Raw genomic sequence first — 21146 nt, 5'->3', positions numbered from 1 at the left:
ATGTGTCCTTCACGGTGAGATCACTCGCCTCAGTCGGAGCATAAAAAGAGACCAGAGAAATGACACCTAAGGAATGACGAATCCTTAGTCTCATTTGCTCATTGACCGGTGTTACCTCAATTATCATTGGAGTCAGCTTATTGGACACAGCCACAGCAACTCCTTGGGCATGGTAACCATCAGAGCGACCAGACCAATAGTAGGTGTCACCACTCACCATGGTGATCTCACCACTATCTAGTCTCCGAACCTCAGAGTGCTGCAATACCAATGTCCAAACGCTTGAACTCAGATAACATACAGGTGATCATCCTGTCTTGGGGATAGGACATTCCAGGTTCTCACCCGAGGGGACCGCTTCAAGTTGACACAAGGAGATGCCGCCTGATGGACGACACTGCAGCACCACCCTGACACACACAACTGCAATCTGACCCGGGAAGGTTACCCCGTTGTTTTCCTCCAATCATCAAAGAGTGGGGGTCCAGAAGGATTTGCCCCAATCCTGTCATTCAATGAGCTTCCCTGCGGAGTGCAGCTCGGAGGTACTCTCACGGAGTGGATTTTATGTTTTGCAGAATTAAGCGTTTTTCGGTGGCCGGAGTGCAAATCCTGCCACCAACCTGGTAATAAATAGCAACACAAATGCAGGAGGACGTCCATAGACACAGTTGGTCACTAGATATGGATGGCCGTTGGCTCACAAGCAGCTCCTCCCCCCTTTGGCAGGTTTTGTTTTTTTTATCCTGCTGGGTGTCCATGTCATACACCCTCCTCACCAGAAAACTTGGTGGGGAAGATTGTTTTGTCACCGCCAACCTGACCGTGAAACAGGTTTGTACAGGTTTACATGGTGCCTGGAGCAAGTCACAGATCTGATATGGCCTGACCTGACAATATCCTCTATCCTGACCCATGATCTTCATCATTGCCCCCATTAACCCTTCCTCACCCAACCCTCTGATTTTCCTGTCTGTCTCCCTTTCTCTCCCTTTTGTTAATTTATACCTTTGACAGTTATGCCCAATTGTTTCCCTGCTACCCCATTGTCAATTAATCCTTGTTCTTCCATGAGACTTGCTCTTGTTGACTAAAAAAAAAAATAAAATATAGAAGTTCCCCACTCTGTCTGGAAGGGGCAGTGAGATCTTTAACCTCTACAATCGAGTGCCAGCAGATTATCATGTCAGCTTAATTTCTGTTCTGAAGTACTGCATACTCATTGATGCAGCACCATGCCTGTGAAGCACTGCGATGACTGAACTCTGTATTCTGTTGGAAATTCAATGTAGATCAAACAACCCACCTCTGAAGTATCCTGTTGAATTTGTACATCATATTTTATTTTAGTTTTTAATTTAATCCCCGTGCTTTTTGGGGGGAAAAAAAAATAAAACTAGGTGTATTGTAATCAGTTCTGTCTGCTTGTAGTTGTGACCACCACATGGCATGAAGGTGCAATAGCAGCATCATTTTTGGCCCTACTCTTTGTGGCCAGGGTCAAAACCCCAAAAATGCAATTACAGGCACATTGTAAAACTTTTTATTTATTTATTTATTTATTGAAATGTATGTGCAGTCAACATCAGGAGGTGCATGAAATTTATTTTGGATTTGACCCCTGGTTCATACCCCATGGGGTGGGAATAGAGGATTACAGGGGTCAAATATTTTTATTTTTAACCCAAAATGTGGTGTTGGGTCATTCCTGGTGGAACCTTTTGCCCTCTTTCGATTTTTGCTTTAGGTGTGAAGCATGGGGATTTGATATGTCACGCCATCGACTTTGCTCGTTACCTCCGCCACCAAAGGTGGATGGAGGTTATGTTTTCATCTGTCTGTCTGTCTGAACAGGATATCTCAAAAAGTTGTGGACCGATTCAGACTAAATTTGGTGGAGCGGTTGGGTGTGTGACGAGGACTAATTGATTTGATTTTGGTGAAGACATGGATCCATATCTGGATACTAGAATTTACGTGATTCTTCACCGTTTTGTGACGGCTAAAAACTATATAACTTGGAGCACGATATCTCAAAAAGTTTTGGACGGATTCAGATGAAACTTGTTAGACATCTTGGATGTGTGACAAGGCCTAATTTATTTGATTTTGGTGAAGATTCATATCTGGGTGGAGGTGCAGTAAGTGTTCTACCGAGTGCCCTTCTAGTTTATTTTGTTTTTCTATTTTGTACATTTTATGCATGTCATTATTATTATTATTATTATTATTATTTTTTGCATTTTGTTTTGTGCAGGAAACTTGGCCGTGTTTAAGAGCGATTTCAACTTCTGGATGTGCTTTGTTTGCGTCGTCCTATTTGGTCCCCTCCTTTCCTTGCCCTGCTTAAAAATGGTAAAGTGACGCGCACACTTGACACCCAATTCCTTTCACTGTGGGTGGGTCAAGTACATGGTGTGCCAAACATTAACACATTGTCAACATGGTTTTGTGTAGCAGTGTTTGCAGTCTAAGCCTTTGAAATGGCACAATGTTACCCTGTTTATTTCATGCTTGTTTGTTCAAATTTATCTCGTGGGTGCATTTGCATCATCATGGCTTGTTGCCAATCGGAATGGCTTTACCATGCTCACCCTGTATGATAGAGGAATCTATGAAGTGCTCGTGTGTTTTACCCTGTGGGCCAGTCTGCTGTGGTGGCATGCGCAGTGATTGGTGCTGAAATGGTTGTGCTGGCCATCGCTTGGTTTGTGCCCTGTGCCCTTCCTTACCTGCTCATCATCGTACCTCGTCGTGCAGCACATCCCTCCACAGCACTTGCCATCAACGCCATTCCGCTGCAGCCCTACGGTGAGGCCTGGTACCACCAGGAAACTATTTCCACTTTATTGTCAAGCTGTTAATGGGACACTTGTTATTACACAAGTGTACAGAGCCAGAACTGTGCCCCTCTGTCCACAATCTCAGCAAATTCTTCAAGTCTACTGAATGGTTGTTCTATTTATACTTGATAACAACACAAAGTTATGGTCCAAATATGATTGATTGTTTTGAAAGCTTTTGAGGTATCATTGACCGATTGGTTCGAGCTGTCAGTGGACTTCCTGAATTTTCAACTAGACTGGAACACTTTGAATTGATCACACTCCTTGCATCTCATGGGTGTTTCCTGTCGTGTGTGTGTGTGTGTGTGTGTGTGTGTGTGTGTGTGTGTGTGTGTGTCCGTCCTCCATAACTCCAAAACCATAAAACTTTGCAGCCTGAAACTTTGCATGTACACAAAGAAAACTCCAAGGGAGTGCAAGAGTGAAAATTGGGTGTTTGGGTTGATTAAAACACCCCTTTTGAAGATAATTAATGGCCTTATTTAATTATCCTTTATCAGGCGCTCCTCAGCCACCTCACTCTCTGGGTCTTCAAGCGTTTTCTGGTAAACTGAGCTGCGTCTGAAGCTGCTATGTTTTTATGGCGTGCTCAACCATGCCCTGACTTGGAACAGGCCGCAACAATTTAACGAGTTATTTTATTTTTTTAAACTTATTTATTTATGATTATTTTCCCCCCACTTTCCTCACTCATATTGAATGCCTGGTCATCATAGCTACAAATCATTGTATAAATCGCTTTTGTAAGTACTGTAGTTTTCAAATTACGAGCTTGGAGCAATTTCATGCAATTATATGATACGATTTTTCCACGATCTACTTTCACTGACTAATACAAGTATATCATCGAAATATTATTTCAGTTTTGAGGATCAGTTCAAGCGCTAATAACTGAAGTGTTTAGACTCATTGACTCACTCACTCACTCACTCACTGACTGACTGACTTAACTATGGGCACTGCTTGATCGCATAAGCTCGTAGACTAAAGTCCAGGTGAGCTAATAATTTATTGGACTTGAGGGACAGACTTGTGAAAAACTGAAATGTCTTTTTCTCAGATTTTCTCCTCGTGGCACTTTGGCTGTTGCTTGCGATTGCTGGGACTGTCATTCAGTACCAGCTTCTCTCTGACCGTCCACCTTTCCCTCCTTGCCCATACGATCTATGGCGGGAAGAGCGAGAGCATAGGCGAGAGGACCTGCTCAACCCTCAGCACCACCAGCAAGCACGCCCTTCACGTCCTCAGCCCGGTGGCTGTGGGGAACGCACTCCGTTATTGCTAGCGCATTGATGTGCTGTGCAAGTTGGATGTTTTGTTTCGGCTGAAGCATTTCGTGATCACGGATGATGGAATTAATTTTTCTTGTGTGGTGTGATTGTGGATAAATAATATTTTTTTTTTTACATGTATGTATATACAAAGAATTTTGAATTACAGCTTTGTAAAAACCATCACTTGTTTGGTTTTTCTCTTCCCCCCGCCCCCCCCCCCCCATTTTCTACATCCTTAAAGTTTAGCATTGCACCACCAGGCTGCGTGAAAGTTGAAGGTTACTGTTGGACTGACCCATGACATAAACACGCTCTACAAAGGTCGGTATGATGTACATGCCCTCAAAACCCAAGGGTAGTAGTTGTTTTCACAGCTTTACAAAAGCTTGTACCAATAACCTGTTAAAATAGGTACTTTTTACCCCTCAGCCCGAATTGGGCTAAGGGGTATTGTCGTCACAGGCGTTGTCCGGGCGTCCGTCCGTCTGTCAACTTTTGGTTTCAGTCAATTTCGAGGAGAACGCCTTGTCTGATTAAATCCATTTTTGCAGGATGTGTTGGGGTTGAGTAGAGGAAAGTTCCTTTCAAAAATGGCCACGCTGCGATTTTCAATGTGGCCTCCATGGCAGCCATCTTGAAATTGGTTTCCGTCGATTTTGAGGAGAACGCCTTGTCCGATTAAATCCATTTTTGCAGGATGTGTTGGGGTTGAGTAGAGGAAGGTTCCTTTCGAAAATGGGCGCGCTGCGATTTTCAATGTGGCCTCCATGGCAGCCATCTTGAAATTGGTTCTTGAAATCGTGGCATCATGGCAGCCATCTTGAAATTAGGAGACAAGTTGGGTGGGAGAGGGAAGGAAAAAACAAAACAGTGGGGAACAGACATGAAATATTGTTACGAATCTGGCAGCCATGAGCACTCAATATTCAGTTCCCCGAGCTCTGTCATTTTGTTAAGTAAATGTGAATAGATAGCTCACTTTCCCCTATGTCTCATGGGAATTAAGTATACGTGCGCTGCGAAGTTATTTTATAGATAGGATTTTTACCCCAACAACAACAACCCTCTGCTCACGACATTGCCCGCGCTCTTCGCACGCTCGCAGGCATGTGTGCGTGGACGGAATTCCATGCCCCAGGCGGTGTGGATTTCGCACCAAATATGGTCATGAAGCATTTCACTCTGGCTTGGCTCTGAATATGGGCATGGAGCACTTCGTTCTGGCTTCGCGCCAAATAAGGGTATGCGTCATTTTCCGTCCAATGGGCGACTCGCGGACCAAAGCCGGGGCGGTCCTTTTCAAGAAGGCGGAGTCGCGACACGCCGACCACCCAATGGGAGCAGGCAACGGGGGAGCGGAGCGGGCCCCAAAAATGACGGAAAAAGATTGATGATTGTGTCCCGTCTGCCCGAGCGCTCTTCTGTCTGAGTCTGCAGCTGACTGCATCCCGCACATCCGAGGCGTCTCGTCTGGCGCATTACAACAAGCGGTCGACCATCTCATCACGGGAGATCACCTCGTCTCGCCTCCTCTGGGTTCGGCTGCCCTGATCCGTTCCTTGGTGCCTGGTGCTCTGGGAAGGTGTGGTCGTCCAGCCACGCGAACGCGGTCAGGTAGCCAGCCACATTCTCTTCCCTCCCGAGCTGAAGGGGCAATAAAGACCTCGAGGTCCATCTCTTTCTGGGGTATTTGTGTGTACGTGTATGTGTCCGTGCGCCCTGTCTCTAAGTAGAAGTGTTTAAGGAATTGTACATTTGATTCCCTTCTTTATTCAGATAACTCTGCCCTTGCGTGCTCCCCTCGTCCCCAGATTATTGTAAATAAATTCCCCTCTTGTTGAATGTCCCAGCTCGTTCCCTGTCATTTATTTTATTGGCTTAGCACGGTGCGTGTTGAGAAATAGCGAGGCAGTAAATTGTTCATTTAGACCGACGGGCCTTGGTAACCATCCGCTCAGGTTGCACACGGTTCGGGCACGGTAACGGCTCGTCCCGCTCGAGGTTTGTCGAGGGTGCGAGTTCCCCGGTAGCTTTGCTGCGTGGGTACTTGGGGATATTGAAATTTGGCAATTAACCTGACCCCACGCGGTCGAATTATTGGCGATTCATGGTCCTGTTAGGGACCGTACCTTTTCGGAGTTGTCCAAGAGTCACAACCTAAATTCCAGGTGTTCGGTGGAGACGACTCTACTGCTCCACCGAGCGGTCGTGCTCGCCACCGATACCCAGCCCCACAACAATATATGGGTGGGGGGGGGTGGGAACACAGGGTAAACAAGATGGACACCACAGGAATTTTCCAGACGGAAACCAGGGAATTTGAAGGAGGTAGATTAGCGGGAGTAGAAAAGATCGTGGTTTTGGATGGGGGAAGATAAGAGATGGTGGTGAACAGCTGTTTTGAAGACCTGGAGGGAAGAGTATGGTTAAAGAGAGTGTGGGAGTTTGTTCCAAAGGAGGGAAAAAAGAGGAATGAAAGATTGAAGGTGAGCAGTGATTCTTGAATTTGGTAGTTTTACCATAAGGGAGTTGCTGGCAGAACTTGAGTGTCCTGTGGAAATATGGTGGGGGGGGAGGGGGGGTAACATTTCTCAGAGCAGGCTGGAGAGGAAATAGTAGAAGACAAAGACCACTGACCTGTCTGCATTGAGAGGGTGAGAGTTCCAAAGACTCGGCCTCATCGTGGGAGATACCAATGATCCTAAATGCCTTGGTTTCCACAGTGTAAAGCTGAGACAGGCGAGAGGCAGGAGCACCAGCTCAGAGGGGAGAGCAGGATTCCATCATGCTGCAGACAAAAGTTTTGTATGTAGTCAGGAGCTCAGATGTGCCAAGGAAGGACTTTACATGACTGAGGATGCCCAGTCGGCGAATGGCCTTTTGGAGGCCAGCTTGGAAGTGTGGCTTTCCCAGGAAAGATCATTGTAGATCATGAGACCCAGAAGCTTGAATGAAAGGACTTCAAGAGGATTGGTGAGAAAGAAGATTTGGGGGGGAGGGGGGTCCAGATGGTCCTTTCAGAGAGACATTGTGAAAGTGTGTGATTTGTTAGGATTGAAAGACATGTTCCACGTGTTTGACAAGCTTGTGATTTTATCCAGATCTGCAGAGAGTGAAGAGGCTGCTGGCTTGCCAATCTGAGGGATGACAGATGGTCCGGCAGAGGGTGGAGTCATCAGCAAAGAGATAAAAGAGGATTTTCCAGAGTTGGAGAGATCATTGATGAAAACCAGAAAAAGAGCAGGGCCCAGAACACTGCCTTGAACTCCAGCCTGGACAGGAAGAGGGGATGAAAGAACTCCATTTAGGCCCACATGTTGACTGCGACAGGAGAGGAAGTCTGCGAGCCATGAGTGGAGATGTCCATGGATACTATAGTGAGAGGGGTTGGTGAGCAGGGCAGTGTGCCAGACCGTATTGAAGGCGTGTGATACATCTAGGGAGATTGCTCTGATCTCATGTCTGGCATTGAGGATCTCCATCCATTGTTGGGAGAGCAGAAGCAGCATATCTAGGGTAGAGTGACCTGATCCAAATCCAAATTGATGATAGGAAATCAAGCCATTGGAGAAGAGGAAGGATTTAATGTCTGAAGCGATGATTGGGAGAAGGCTGATTGGTCTGGAGTTGCAGGGATCTGTTTTGGCACCTTTTTTATGCAGGGCAGTAATGTTTGCTGATTTCCGAGCAGTGGCAGATGACCTTGAACAAATGAGAGAGTGAATAGAATGGAGAGAGGGTGAGCAAGAGCAGCAGAGCGGGTTTTATGATACGTGGGCTGATGCCGCCTGGACCGGTTTCAGAATCTGAGTCGAGGTTTGACAGTGAGCTCTCCACCTTGTCAGGAGAAAAGGACACAGAGTCCAGGGATAGTTGGGTGCGACTGGTTAAGGTGGGTACAGAAAGCATTGGGTTTGGGACACAAGATTTGGAAGCAAACACTGAGTTTAGGCATTCAGCTTTTTCACGTGCGGTGTCAGCTGTGCGGCCAAATGAGGAAATGGAAGGGATTTGGGGGTTGGGGGGGGGAGACACATACACCAGAAACAGACTTAATTAGATGCCACCAGGATTTGGAGGGAGACAGGTTTGAGAGTTCAGACTTGAGATGAGAAAGATGTTGATTTCTGGCTCTCCTGAGGGTAGACACACTTGTTTCGAGCTTTATGGAAGGAACTGAGATTACCTTCAGTTGGATTCCATGAGGCGAAGGCAAGTTATTTCAGGACAAGTGCCTTGCCATAAGCTTCAGTGAACCATGGGCAGGAGGAAGGAAGGACAATTGTAGATGATTTGAGATGCATCTGTGCATGAGAGAGCAAGTTTTTCTATAGAATGATTCTCAGTACAAGTTGATGTCTAGATGGGAGACTAGTCTGGAAGTTTGAAGGCTGCTGGAAGACCCTGCCAGTTGGCTTGAGTGAAATGCCAGACGTGACTGTGCTGAGGTGGTTCTCTTATAACAGCCAGAGAGATGTCTACATTGACAAGCCTGTGGTCAGTTGATCCAATTGGAGCAGGGAGGAAGAACAGATATTTTCAGGGAAATTGGTCAAAATCGGATCCAGAAGAGATGGAGTATCATTGGTTGAGATCCGGGTCAGGAAGTTGACAGATTGAGTCACAGAAGTCTTTTGCTGAAGTGCCAATGGCTGGTTCAAGGGGTACCCACACTGATTCAACTGGCATGATGACAAGTGAAGTCACCACAAATGAGGAAGAGAGGGTTGGGATGAGAGTATAGAAGTAGTTCCATGTTTTCAGAGAGCGATTATGTAAATGGAGTCATCACTGTTTGATGGACGGTACAACACGCGTATGAATTTGAGGTGGGACTGGAGGGGAAGCCATAGCCAGTGGTATTCCTGGGGGTGTGGGGGAGAGGGCAGTGCATGGTGAGTGAGGAATGGAGTCTTTGATGAGCCTGGTGTTGGCTTAGTGGTTAGGGTGGCAGCTTGGGATCCTAGGGTCCTGAGTTCAAGCCCTGTTGGCCGCTGAATTAATACACCAGGGGATTGACTCAGCCTGTCATCCTTCCGAGGTCGGCAAAATGAGTACCAGTGTGTACTGGTAGAGGGGCACTGTATCAGCGACAGTCGCATTTCCAAGAAATAATAGCTGCCATACGCAAGAAGAAGAAGAAGAGTCTTTGATGAAGAGAGCAACTATGCTGGCAGTGCGAGGCTCAGATCTGTCAGACCGGAGGAGGGAGTAACCAGGGAGTCAGAGATGTCTTGAAGGAGGAAAAGTTTATGTTAAGCAGATTATGTCTGGTTTGTCAGTGGCAACCTGTATGGAAAGATGTCAGGTTTAAGCGAAGGCCTTGGATGTTTGAGATCCACACTGTTGAGAGGGAGGGGAGAAGGTTTTGGGTGTAGGGGAGGGGAAGGTAGGAGGAGGGGGGGAGGTAAGGAGAGTTATTGAAAGTGGGGGGTTGCAGAAGAGCTTGGGGAGAGGGCTGGATGAGGAGGAGAAAAGGTTTGGTGGTGATGGGCAGAGGACTTGAAAATTGGAGGAGGTGGAGTGATGAGATGGAAGAGAGAGAGGAAGGGGGAAGAGGGCACCTTTGGAAAGGGGGGGGGGTGAATGGTGGGAGGAGGGGAGAGTTGAGGGAGAAGGGTGTGGTGGAAGCTGAGAGGGGGAAAGAGTGTGAAGGTTGAGAGGGAGGAGAGATGATGAGAGCAGGCATGGCTAAGGTGCAGGAGGGCAATGGGAGAGGGTAAGGATGAGACTTGGTTGAGGTATGGTGAGGAAGGGAGTGGGTAGGGGGAGGTACAAGATTTGAGGGGTTGGAAAGAAGGAGCATGTTTGTGGTGATGAGTGTGCTGATTGGTAGAGCGAGTTATCTGTTAGTTTAGAATGGAGGCCACAGATGTTAGAACACCACACTTTGGGACAACAGAGGAGCTGATGCTGAAGCAGAACACAGTGAAGAGGTGCCAAGAGCAGAGGTAGATGAGGGGCAAGATGGGAGGGGTAAGGATAGGGTATAACAGGTGAGAAAGAGGGAGATTTAAGGAGGTGAGGGTGAATTGGCACTGAATTTGGAAAAAAAAAATGACTATTGATTGAACACCAACATGCATTGCAAGCTGCGATTAAAAAAAAAATTAAGTCAAAGATGCCATCAAGTCATTACATGAGGGATAAGTCACTTTCTTTAGATACATGAAGACAATATGGCTAACCTTTCAGTTTATCCTCCTTCAATCAACCCCTGTTCAAGGTCTTTGCCGCTCCTTGGACTTTAACATCTCGTGTCGTCTTTGCAGCACATTGGATTAACAATCTGCCATGACTTTTTCTGCTGGATGATACAATTCCACATCGAAGTTTCCACCACCCCTTTAAATCCTTTGCATCAAGTCTTGCCTTGGCTTCTCTTAGCTCCTTATGGTGTACAAAGCTTTCATCTCCAGGGCTTTGTAATATGGATGTCCTCTGTGGGTTGGTGCTTCCCGCTCTCATCTTGTGCTCATGGAAGTTGTGAACTCCAAGGCCCGAATGCAATCTGCAGTTGCCCAAAATGGGTGCTGAGGTGAAAAGCCTGCCATTGGAAAGTTTTTAGTGAGGACTCTCACACATTCATGCCTGAAACACACCAAGGTGGCAGTTTATAGCTGGCCTGAGATTTGAACCCAGGCAAGTAAGTTGAGAGATGTGTGCTCACCTTTAAGCTATATCCTAACAGCTTTGTGACTAGATTGGAAACAAGAAGTCAGAGCTTCTTATGGACATGAACCAAGGTTCATGGAGAAAAATAATGAAAGGGGAAGGGTATGACAACAACTAGCATCCGTTGAAGACAAAGTCTTCGATATCCCCCGCCATAGCAAATAAGGATTAACAAACTTAGATTCCCCTTGATCTGACCAGCCGTTCTGAAGAAGATGTTTGAAGGTTTTAGGGTAAATCCAATATGGCCGCCAAACCATGTGACATATCAATTAGAAATTAACAAACTTCTGAAAGGATGTCTTGGGGAAAGTGTATGTGAAATTTTGCCTCAATCTGTCCAGCCTTTCTGGAGAAGAAGATTTTTAAAATTAATTAATTTTCAATCCACGATGGCTGATGAACCCTGTGACCTATGACATCATAAATTTACATTCTGCCTCCAATCCTCCAGTTAAATATGTGTGTGAAGTTTCGTGTTAATCGGATGAGGTGTGTTTTTCTATCCAAGATGGCCACCAAACTCTGACTTGTGACGTCATTTTTTACTCTGTATGCAGACATGATGGAAGATGATAGTTTAGTTGCAAATTTTCGCTTCGTTAGGTTATGTGATTCCAGAGAAAACATTATTTAATATTTTTCTTGAATCCAACATGGCTGCCAAACCATGTGACCTATCAAAAGGCACCAGTTCACCACTTGCTTGATATGTGTACCAAATTTCGTAAATATATCTTGAGGGGATTTGTAGTTAAGCTCCGGAAACGAAATGTGACGGACGGGCGGATGGACGGAACCCATTTCTATAACACCTGCCAACTTCGTTGGTTGGCGGGGGATAAAAAATATTTTATTGTTATTGTTTCATGTACAACTTGTGGCTGCTGGCTGCATCATTACTGGCAGTGCCCCTGTTACCGGTAAGCTGATATTTATTTTCCAACCTCAGAAGGATGACAGTCTGAGTCAACCCACCTGGTGTTAGTTATTTAACGAAACGACGGGCTCAAGCTCAAGACCCTAAGATCTGAAGCCATCTGTTAAGCCAACATCAGGCTTTTAAAATTTAAATAAAACTATTCAATAATTCACAATAACGGTTTTTGTAAGAAACTTGCGGCTTACTACACACATCACAACTTTATCAGCACAGAAAATATTTTGACCCTCTCCTGACATCTGACATTTTGATTGAATCCCCAAGGAGGCCTCTTACATACCTGTGTGAATAACATTTACATCACCAGGTTTAATGAGTTATATTCGCTTGGAATGAGTTAAACGGAAATGACTTACAGGTGTGTAAATGTGAATAGTTTAAATAATATTTAATTTTGGGGAAAAGACAATCTTCATTTTAACTTCACATTTTTTTCAATAAATTGAACAGAACTTGGGAATTATTATCTTACACGATATTGGACTGATATCGTACAAATTAGTTCACTCCGATGGAATATTTAATTTTCTTGGTCAAGAGATATGTGAGATTGACGTAAAGCGAAAAGACATTGATGCGAAGCTTGTTCACATTGTATGTAATATTGAGGGATTCTATGGGTTGAGAGATTGGATGGGTTGAGACATTCGATAGGTTGAGATATTCGAAGGCTTGCGAGATTGGATGGGTTGAGACATTCGAAGGGTTGAGACATTCGATGGGTTGAGACATTCGATGGGTTGAGACATTCGATGGGTTGAGACATTCGATGGGTTGAGACATTCGATGGGTTGAGACATTCGATGGGTTGAGACATTCGATGGGTTGAGATATTCCATGCATTGAGATTTTTGATGAGTTGAGAGATTCGATGGGTTGAGTTATTGGTTTGTTGAGATATTTAACCCATGCCTGGTGTTGGCTTAATGGTTAAGGTGACTGGCTTAAGGTCTTCGGGACTTGAGTTCAAATCCCGCTCCCCCCTCCATTGAATTAATACCAGGTGGGGTTGACTCAGCCTGTCATCCTTCTGAGGTCAGCAAAATGAGTACCAGCTTGTTGGGATGATTGAGCCATTCGAGTATGATGTGTTGGAGTGGCGACCCATCCAGGATTGTGCCCAATAGCCCAGGAGACTGCTGTGGCAGCACCGGCACTCTGTATAGAGGATGATCCCAAGGGATGGATGGATATTCGACGAGTTGAGATGTTCGACGGGTTGAGTTATTGATTTTCTAACATATAAAGTTCTTTCTAACCACTGATTCACTGACTGATTCAATGTCGGGTCAGGTCAGATTAGATCTGTGACTTGCTACAGGTACCATGTAAACCTGTATTTACCTGTTCCATTGTCGGGTTGTCGGCGACTAAACCGTCTCCCCCACCAATTTTCTTGGTGAGGAGGGTGTTTAGATATGGAAACCCAGCAGGATGAAAAACAAAACCTGTCAAAGGGTGGAAGAGCTCCTTGTGAGCCAACGGCCATCCATATCTCGTGCCCAACTGTGTCTGCGGACGTCCTCCTACAGTTGGGTTACTTTTTATTGGGAGGTTGGTGGCAGGATTTGCACTCCGGCCACCGGAAAACCCTTCATTCTGCAAAACATTCAAAAAGCATTAAAAAAAATCTGAAAACCCACTCCGTGGGAGTACCTCCTGTGCAGCTTCCCTTTGCAGGGCAGCTCACCGAATGAAGAGATTGGGGCAAAGCCTTTGGGACCCCCAATCTTTGATGATAGGAGGGAAACCACGCGGTAACCTTCCCAGGTCAGATTGCAGTAGTGTGTGTCAGAGTGGTGCTGAGGTGTCATCCACCAGACAGCAGTCTCCTTGAGTTAACCTGAGGCGGTCCCTTCATGTGGGTGCCTGGAATGTCCGATCCCTAAGAGAGGATGATCACCTGTATCTGTTATCACCTGAGCTCAAGCGTTTGGACATCGGTAATGCAGCACTCTCTGGAGTTCGGAGACCGGATTGTGGCGAGATCATGGTGGGTGGTTACACCTACGATTGGTCTGGTCGCCATGCCCAAGGAGTTGCTGCAGCTGTGTCCAATAAGCTGACTCAAATGATAATTGAGGTAACAACGGTCAACGAGCGTATTATGAGACTAAGGATTCGTCACTCCTTGGGTGTCATTTCCCTGGTCTTTGTATATGCTCCGACTCAGGTAAGTGATCTCATTGTGAAGGACGCATTCTATGCCACGCTCGAGTCTGGGGATGATCAGTGCCTCAGGCGACATCCTCCTCTAGTCTTGGGGGATTTCAATGCAAAGACTGGAACTGATGGGGATGGTTATAAGACATGTGTTGATCCCCATGGGTCTGGAACTGTGAACTGGAATAGCACGAAGTTCCTTGACATTGAAAGAAGACATGGCTGGTTCATGGTTTCAGCGCCCACAGGATCATCGCTGGACTTGGTATTCCAAAACCGGTGGTGTGGCAAAGGAGAGTGACGATGTGCTCGTTGATGGTCGCTGGAGGATGATCCAGAACAAAGGGTCTACCGGAGTGCTTCGTTCCTCATTACTGACCACAGGCTTGTTCTGGCCACTCTGAAGTTGCAACTTAAATCCAGGAGAATGGTACCATCCCAGCTGAAGCTGGATGTTGGCAAGCTCAAAGATGAGAGGGGAGCTGAGGAGTTTGTGAACAGGCTGAGTGGAGATTTGGGGGGTCTGGGTGTTTTGGAGGATCTTGAAGAGTTGTGGAGTGCCTTCAAGACCACTGTCCTTGATGTTGCCGGTCGACTTCTTGGAACTCACTGTAGGGTGAAGAAGAATTTTGTCTTTCAAGGGACACTGGATACCATTGACCAGAGTCGCAGAGCTGAGCTGTTCAGGAAGCTGAGGTGTAAAACTGTAGGTGCGCTGAGGATGGAGAAGGAGGCCCATGTGCAAGGAATCTGTGAGGGGGTAGAGCATCACCTGTGGTCAAGTGATTCTCGTCCTGCTTACAGGGAAATTTGCGCATTGCGTTCATCCAAGCCCGTCCGTCGGTGTACTGCAATTGGAGCAGAGGGTAGTGGGCTCTTGACAGTGGAGTCCAAAGTAAAGGCCTGCTGGGCCGGTTACTTTGAGCGGCTGCACCAGGCTGATCCACCAGCTGTCGATTTGGATGTCAGGTTTGTTACTATCCCTATTGCTGACCATCCAATCAACTGTGGTCCACCTTCATTTGTGGAAAGACAATCCACCAGTTGTCGATTTGGATGTCAGGTTTGTTACTATCCCTATTGCTGACCCTCCAATCAACTGTGGTCCACCTTGATTTGTGGAAAGACAATCCACCAGTTGTCGATTTGGATGTCAGGTTTGTTACTATCCCTAATGCTGACCGTCCAATTAACTGTGGTCCACCTTCATTTGTGGAAAGACAGGCTGTGGTGAACCGGTTGAAATGGGGTAAAGCTCCAGGGCTCTGTGGCATCCATGCTGAACTTCTCAAGGCTGGTGGAAATGCTGCACTCGTGTCATTGCATGCAGTTCCGTGCTCTGCGTGGAACAAAGGCATTATCCCAAATGACTGGAAGACGGGCCTTGTTGTCCCTCTCTGGAAAGGGAAGGGTGATCGCCAGGACTGCAACAACTACCGAGGGGTGACGCTGCTCTCAGTGCCCAGCAAGGACTTTGCTTGGACAATTCTTGATCGGTTTCGCCACTATCTGCTTGAGCACCAGCGTCCAGACCAGTCAGGCTTCACACCAAAGAGGTCAACAATTGACTGTATCCTTGCTCTTCGGGTCCTCACCGAACGCAGACGAGAGTTTCAGCAGGGGCTGCTTGGAGCCTATGTTGATCTCTGTAAAGCGTTCGATTCAGTGAATCGGGATGCCCTCTGGAGGATTCTTCATCTTCATGGGGTGTCACCAAAACTGATCGATCTGATGTCTGAACTCTACTCTGGTCCTGAGAGTGCTGTGTGATGGGTTAATATTATCTCTGACTTATTTCAAGTTGTTATGAGAGTTCCTCAGGGGTGTGTACTCGCCCCCACACTTTTCTGCACTTGTATGGACTGGATTATGGGGGAGGATGTCGGAGAGATCAAGCTGCGGTGCATCATTTGGGAATGTCAAGATCTCTGACCTTGATTTCACAGATGATGCAGTCATCTTTGCGGAGAATGCAGATATCCTTTTGTGGGCTCTCTCGGTGGTGAATGAGGAGTCGGAGCCGCTGGGATTACGGGTTTCTTGGCTCAAAACTAAGATCCAGGCTTTCAATGACATCTTGGATGCTGCTATCCTATCTGTCCCTGTTTGTGGTGAGGATGTTGAGGTCACGGAGAGATTCACTTACCTTGGCAGTGATATTCATGTATCTGCTGGCTGTGAGACAGAGGTCAAGAGACATCTGGGTTGGGACTGGGGTTGGGTGTCATGGATTCACTGGATCATGGGGTGTGGCACTGCCGGTACCAATGTGGGAGGATGAAAGTCCGAGTCTTCAGGTCCTTGGTGCTTCCAGTCTTGCTCTGCGGATTTGAGACTTGACTCTGACCAGGGATCTGAGACGGAGACTTAATTCCTTTGGTACCAGGTCTCTTTGGAGAATCCCTGGCTATCGCTGATTGGACTTTGTGTCCAACGAGCAATTGCTGAGAGAGAGAGAGTCAAATGAGATTTGTTACCTGCATAGTCCGTGAGCATCAGCTGTGGCTGTATGGACATGTGGCTCGTTTTCTTGACGCTGGTCCTGCTCGCCAAATTCTCTCAGCGCGGGAGCCTCATGAGTGGAGGAGGCCCAAGGGGCTGACCACATTCCTCATGGTTGCAGCAGGTTGATCAACATCGCAAGATGAGGATGGTCCAGGCTTCTGCCTGGGGGATGACCAGATGAAGGCCCCTGGAGTACCTGTGGAAAGTGGATGCAGCGACGCGCTGACCTGACCCGATTCACCGTCTCACTGATATTAAAGATCGGTGATGTCCACAATTATTCCCATGTTCTCGTGGGGTTGGCTGGGGGAAGCTTGGTCCGGGTCTTTCACGAACCGGCTCGCTAAGCCTGACGTTCGACCGTCGTTGGTGCAGGAATTACATTTGTTCAGCGTGCCGGCGATGGCTCGCCTATTCTTCACGAAGTACACCGTGGGATGTTTAACGTCCATCATCCAATACCTGCAGATGGGGGATTCCTAATTTGAACGTTCATCCGAGGGAGGACTCACACATTGATGAAACGCCCTACTAAATAGGAACTACTCCATTTTGTGACATCCGTTTATTAGATTACAAATGATGAAGCTGCATCTGCAAATACACAAGAATACAACTGTTATTACCTTTACCAATGTTCGTGTTCATACATGACTCTCTACTTACCTGTGGGCTGTGAACCACCGTTATGACAGTTTATAGCTCGGTCGGGATTCTAACCCAGGCGAGACAGCTTCGAGCGAGCACATGGTACACACATGGTATACCTGCGTCGACATATCATTGTATTTGTGATTTGTAATAACGATGGAAGGTACACTGTATAACTCTCAGGTAGTTTACCCTTACTCATTCAAATCTGACGATGCAAGTTGGAGGAGACGAGTCGACTCCGTCCGCAGGAGAAATCAACGATCTCGTTCTATCCAATCACCGCTCGCCCTTCCATTTCGCCGTTCGACCGCCACGGCCCCTCCTCCTCACCGATTGGTCCGTTCTCTCGAGCCTCTTGCTTCTGATTGGTTTGAATTTCGTGTTGTATTTTTTTTTTTCGCGCGCACGTGCCTCAGGCTTTACCTCATAACTCGGTTCGTGCCTCGGAACTCGGAAGGTACGTACGAATGTCGACTCGTGACTCGTGACCATGATCGTGTACAATAATGACTCGTTTTGATTTATTATTACAATTCCCGGCGGTTTAAGGTTCGTCCTGATTGATTCATGCTCTTTGTCGTTTGTATCTCTGTGTTTAATCGACTGTTTTTTTTTTTTTTTGTTTGTTTTTAAATGAATGAATGATGAGCCGTTTATTTTTCAAAACGATGGCGCAAGGTATAAATAAATAAATAAATAATTCGCACGTGTGGCACGGATTGGGAAACTTGGAGCGTTTTCCAACAATCTGAAAGTTGTGGTGAAACAGCTTTAAAATTAAATAATTAACGATCACCTGTTTACGGACCGTTCGTGAAATCATCATCATCATCATCATCATCATCATCATCATCATCATCATCATCATCATCATCATATTACCCATAGTAGTAATAGTACATCATCATCATCATCATATTACCCATAGTAGTAATAGTACATCATCATCATCATCATATTACCCATAGTAGTAATAGTACATCATCATCATCATCATATTACCCATAGTAGTAATAGTACATCATCATCATCATCATATTACCCATAGTAGTAATAGTACATCATCATCATCATCATATTACCCATAGTAGTAATAGTACATCATCATCATCATCATATTACCCATAGTAGTAATAGTACATCATCATCATCATCATCATATTACCCATAGTAGTAATAGTACATCATCATCATCATCATATTACCCATAGTAGTAATAGTACATCATCATCATCATCATCATATTACCCATAGTAGTAGTAGTACATCATCATCATCATCATCATATTACCCATAGTAGTAGTAGTAGTACATCATCATCATCATATTACCCATAGTAGTAGTAGATCATCATCATCATCATCATATTACCCATAGTAGTAGTAGTAGTAAATCATCATCATCATATTACCCATAGTAGTAGTAGTAGTAAATCATCATCATCATATTACCCATAGTAGTAGTAGATCATCATCATCATCATCATATTACCCATAGTAGTAGTAGTAGTACATCATCATCATCATATTACCCATAGTAGTAGTAGATCATCATCATCATCATCATCATCATCATCATCATCATATTACCCATAGTAGTCTTCTTCTTCTTTCGGCTGCTCCCGTTAGGGGTCGCCACAGCGGATCATCCGTGTGATCCGCATCGTGATTTGGCACATGTTTTACGCCGGATGCCCTTCCTGACGCAACCCTGGTCGCCTCTTACGACCCAGGGATATGGTACACCTATTTTAACCGGGGTATACACCGGCCCAGTATACTGGTACTCACTTCGCCGACCTCAGAAGGATGACAGGCTGAGTCAACCCCTGGTGTATTAATTTAGTGGCCCAACGGGGCTTGAACTCAGGACCTTTTGGATCCCAAGCCGCTGCCCTAACCACTGCCCTAGTAGTAGTAGATCATCATCATCATCATCATCATATTACCCATAGTAGTAGTAGTAGCACATCATCATCATCATCATATTACCCGTAGTAGTAGTAGTACATCATCATCATCATATTACCCATAGTAGTAGTAGATCATCATCATCATATTACCCATAGTAGTAGTAGTAGTACATCATCATCATCATATTACCCATAGTAGTAGTAGATCATCATCATCATCATCATCATATTACCCATAGTAGTAGTAGTAGCACATCATCATCATCATCATATTACCCATAGTAGTAGTAGTTCATCATCATCATCATCATATTACCCATAGTAGTAGTAGTACATCATCATCATCATCATATTACCCATAATAGTAGTAGTTCTTCATCATCATCATCGTTGCTGACTTGAAACATTATATTATGTATTGTACATCTTATTGCCGTGTCGGGGGGGGGGGGGGGGACATGGTGGAGGAGAGAAGTGGGGGACACGGTGACCTACCTCATTAATCATTCGAGCGTTTGCAGCACCACGTCCAAGTGTGATCATTATTTTCATGGCTTGTTCTTTGTAGTTGTCGTTATAGCAACCTCATCATTGTAATTAATTAGTTAACGCCAATATAATTGGTTTACCTTCGTATCCGAGGAAGGCCGCTCGCATGAAACCTGTGGAACAAATGGTCCAGAAGCTGTTCCTAAGACAGAATCCACATTGCGAGACGGTAAGCGGCGTAATCTGGTGTCGAGGAACTTCCAAGAAGACCAAACTGCTTGCCACCCGCAGTCCAGCAAGGAATTTGTAATTACTTGAGGATGCCGGTGATGGCTTGCCTACTCACCGCGAAGGACGCTGTGGGATCTTTAACGCCCACCAAATAATCCCAGCAGACGGGACTCCCAGTTTAATGTATATCTGAAGGATGGCACATGGCACTGATTAATCAACGCCCTGCATGAGAAACACCAGGATGGCAGTTTATAGCTGGGTCAAGATTCAAACCTAGGCTAGACTGCTCAGAGTCCGGTGCGCATACCTCTCGGCTATCCTTACCAGCTTCAATAAACCGGCAGGGAAAGTACCAACAAACTTTGGGTTTCATGTGACATCTTTTCTTGTGTACCATGCTCTATACAGTGTGTTGGTTCTGCCGAATCGGTTTGTTTGTCAGGGTTACAATCCTTGACAAGTCACCACTCCGACGCAGGATACTCGACTGAGTGTACAAGAGTTTGGAATTGGTTCAGGGTACCGGTGAAAACTCATCCACTCTTCACAAAGGACACTGTGGAACACCCACCAACCAATGCTGTCATACTGGCTCCCCAATTTAATGTCCTTCTGAGGGACCACATACATTGATGGCTTGCCGAACATGTGAAATATCAGGAAAGCTAGGTTACGATTAAAACCCAGGCAAGACAGCATCGAGGTGAGTGATACACACAAAGATGCCACACATGGAACTTTGGCGCAGGAGGAAACCATTTGGTCCATCATGCCTGTGCTACACCCACCCCAGTATCATCACCCATACACACATAAGGTACCTACCATGCACACATACCAATACAGTATCCCCATACCCCTCTATCTCCATGATACATCCAGCTACCCATCCAAATCCCATTTAAACTTATTCACCCCCTCCCCTGCCACTACCTTTCCTGGGGGACCATTCCACGCATTAACCACTCTCCGAATGAAAGACCTCTTCCTTAAAACTGTCAATTCTCCTCTTCTTTACCCTCCAGCTATGGCTCGTGGTCCTAATGCTGACCACTCTGCTGAAAATCTACACTTCATCTATCTTGTCCACACAACTTATTATCTCAAACATCTCCATCAGATCCTCTCACAATCATCCCCTTTCTAATGTTTCAAGCCCTGTCTCATTCAGCCGCTCCTCATAGCAAAGTCTAGCTCAGCCTGGAATCAATCTAGTCGCCCTGCGCTGAACCTTCTCGATGGCATCTATCGATTTCCTGAGTTGTGGTGACCAAAACTGTACACAATATTCGAGATGTGGCCCTCACTAAATTATTGTACAATGTTAACTCCACCTCTTGATTTATAAATGATTCCCCTCCGAATACAACCAAAAACCCTTTTTGCTTTACCTATAGCTGCCTGACATTGTGCTGCCTGCTTACCTCCCATATCTATTACCACCCTTAGAT

At 45.8% G+C, this 21146-nt stretch overlaps 2 protein-coding genes across 6 annotated transcripts in view; both read left to right on the top strand.

Annotated features, from left to right (window-relative positions):
• The window catches only part of TM7SF3 (transmembrane 7 superfamily member 3), a 30780-nt gene extending 26480 nt beyond the window's left edge, over positions 1–4300 (top strand). For all 5 annotated transcript variants that reach the window (XM_085873663.1, XM_085873662.1, XM_085873659.1 and 2 more), the window contains 3 exons: positions 2258–2355; positions 2649–2811; positions 3907–4300. In XM_085873663.1, the coding sequence (XP_085729789.1) occupies positions 2258–2355; positions 2649–2811; positions 3907–4139 (494 nt within the window). In that variant the 3' untranslated portion in view covers positions 4140–4300. The remainder of the gene's footprint in view (positions 1–2257; positions 2356–2648; positions 2812–3906) is intronic.
• Positions 4301–17401: 13101 nt separating this feature from the next.
• Positions 17402–21146, top strand: part of LOC147030014 (bile acid receptor-like) — a 90720-nt gene continuing 86975 nt past the window's right edge. Inside the window, exon 1 of the mRNA XM_085873651.1 lies at positions 17402–17517. The gene's annotated coding sequence lies outside the window, so the exon portion shown is untranslated. The remainder of the gene's footprint in view (positions 17518–21146) is intronic.

This window comes from Eptatretus burgeri, chromosome 3 (assembly GCF_056783735.1).
Source record: "Eptatretus burgeri isolate ZD-2024b chromosome 3, Ebu_testis_v1, whole genome shotgun sequence".
NCBI lineage: Eukaryota > Metazoa > Chordata > Myxini > Myxiniformes > Myxinidae > Eptatretus > Eptatretus burgeri.
The sequence above is the reverse complement of the archived record's forward strand: the minus strand, read 5'-3'. Positions and strand labels throughout refer to the sequence as shown.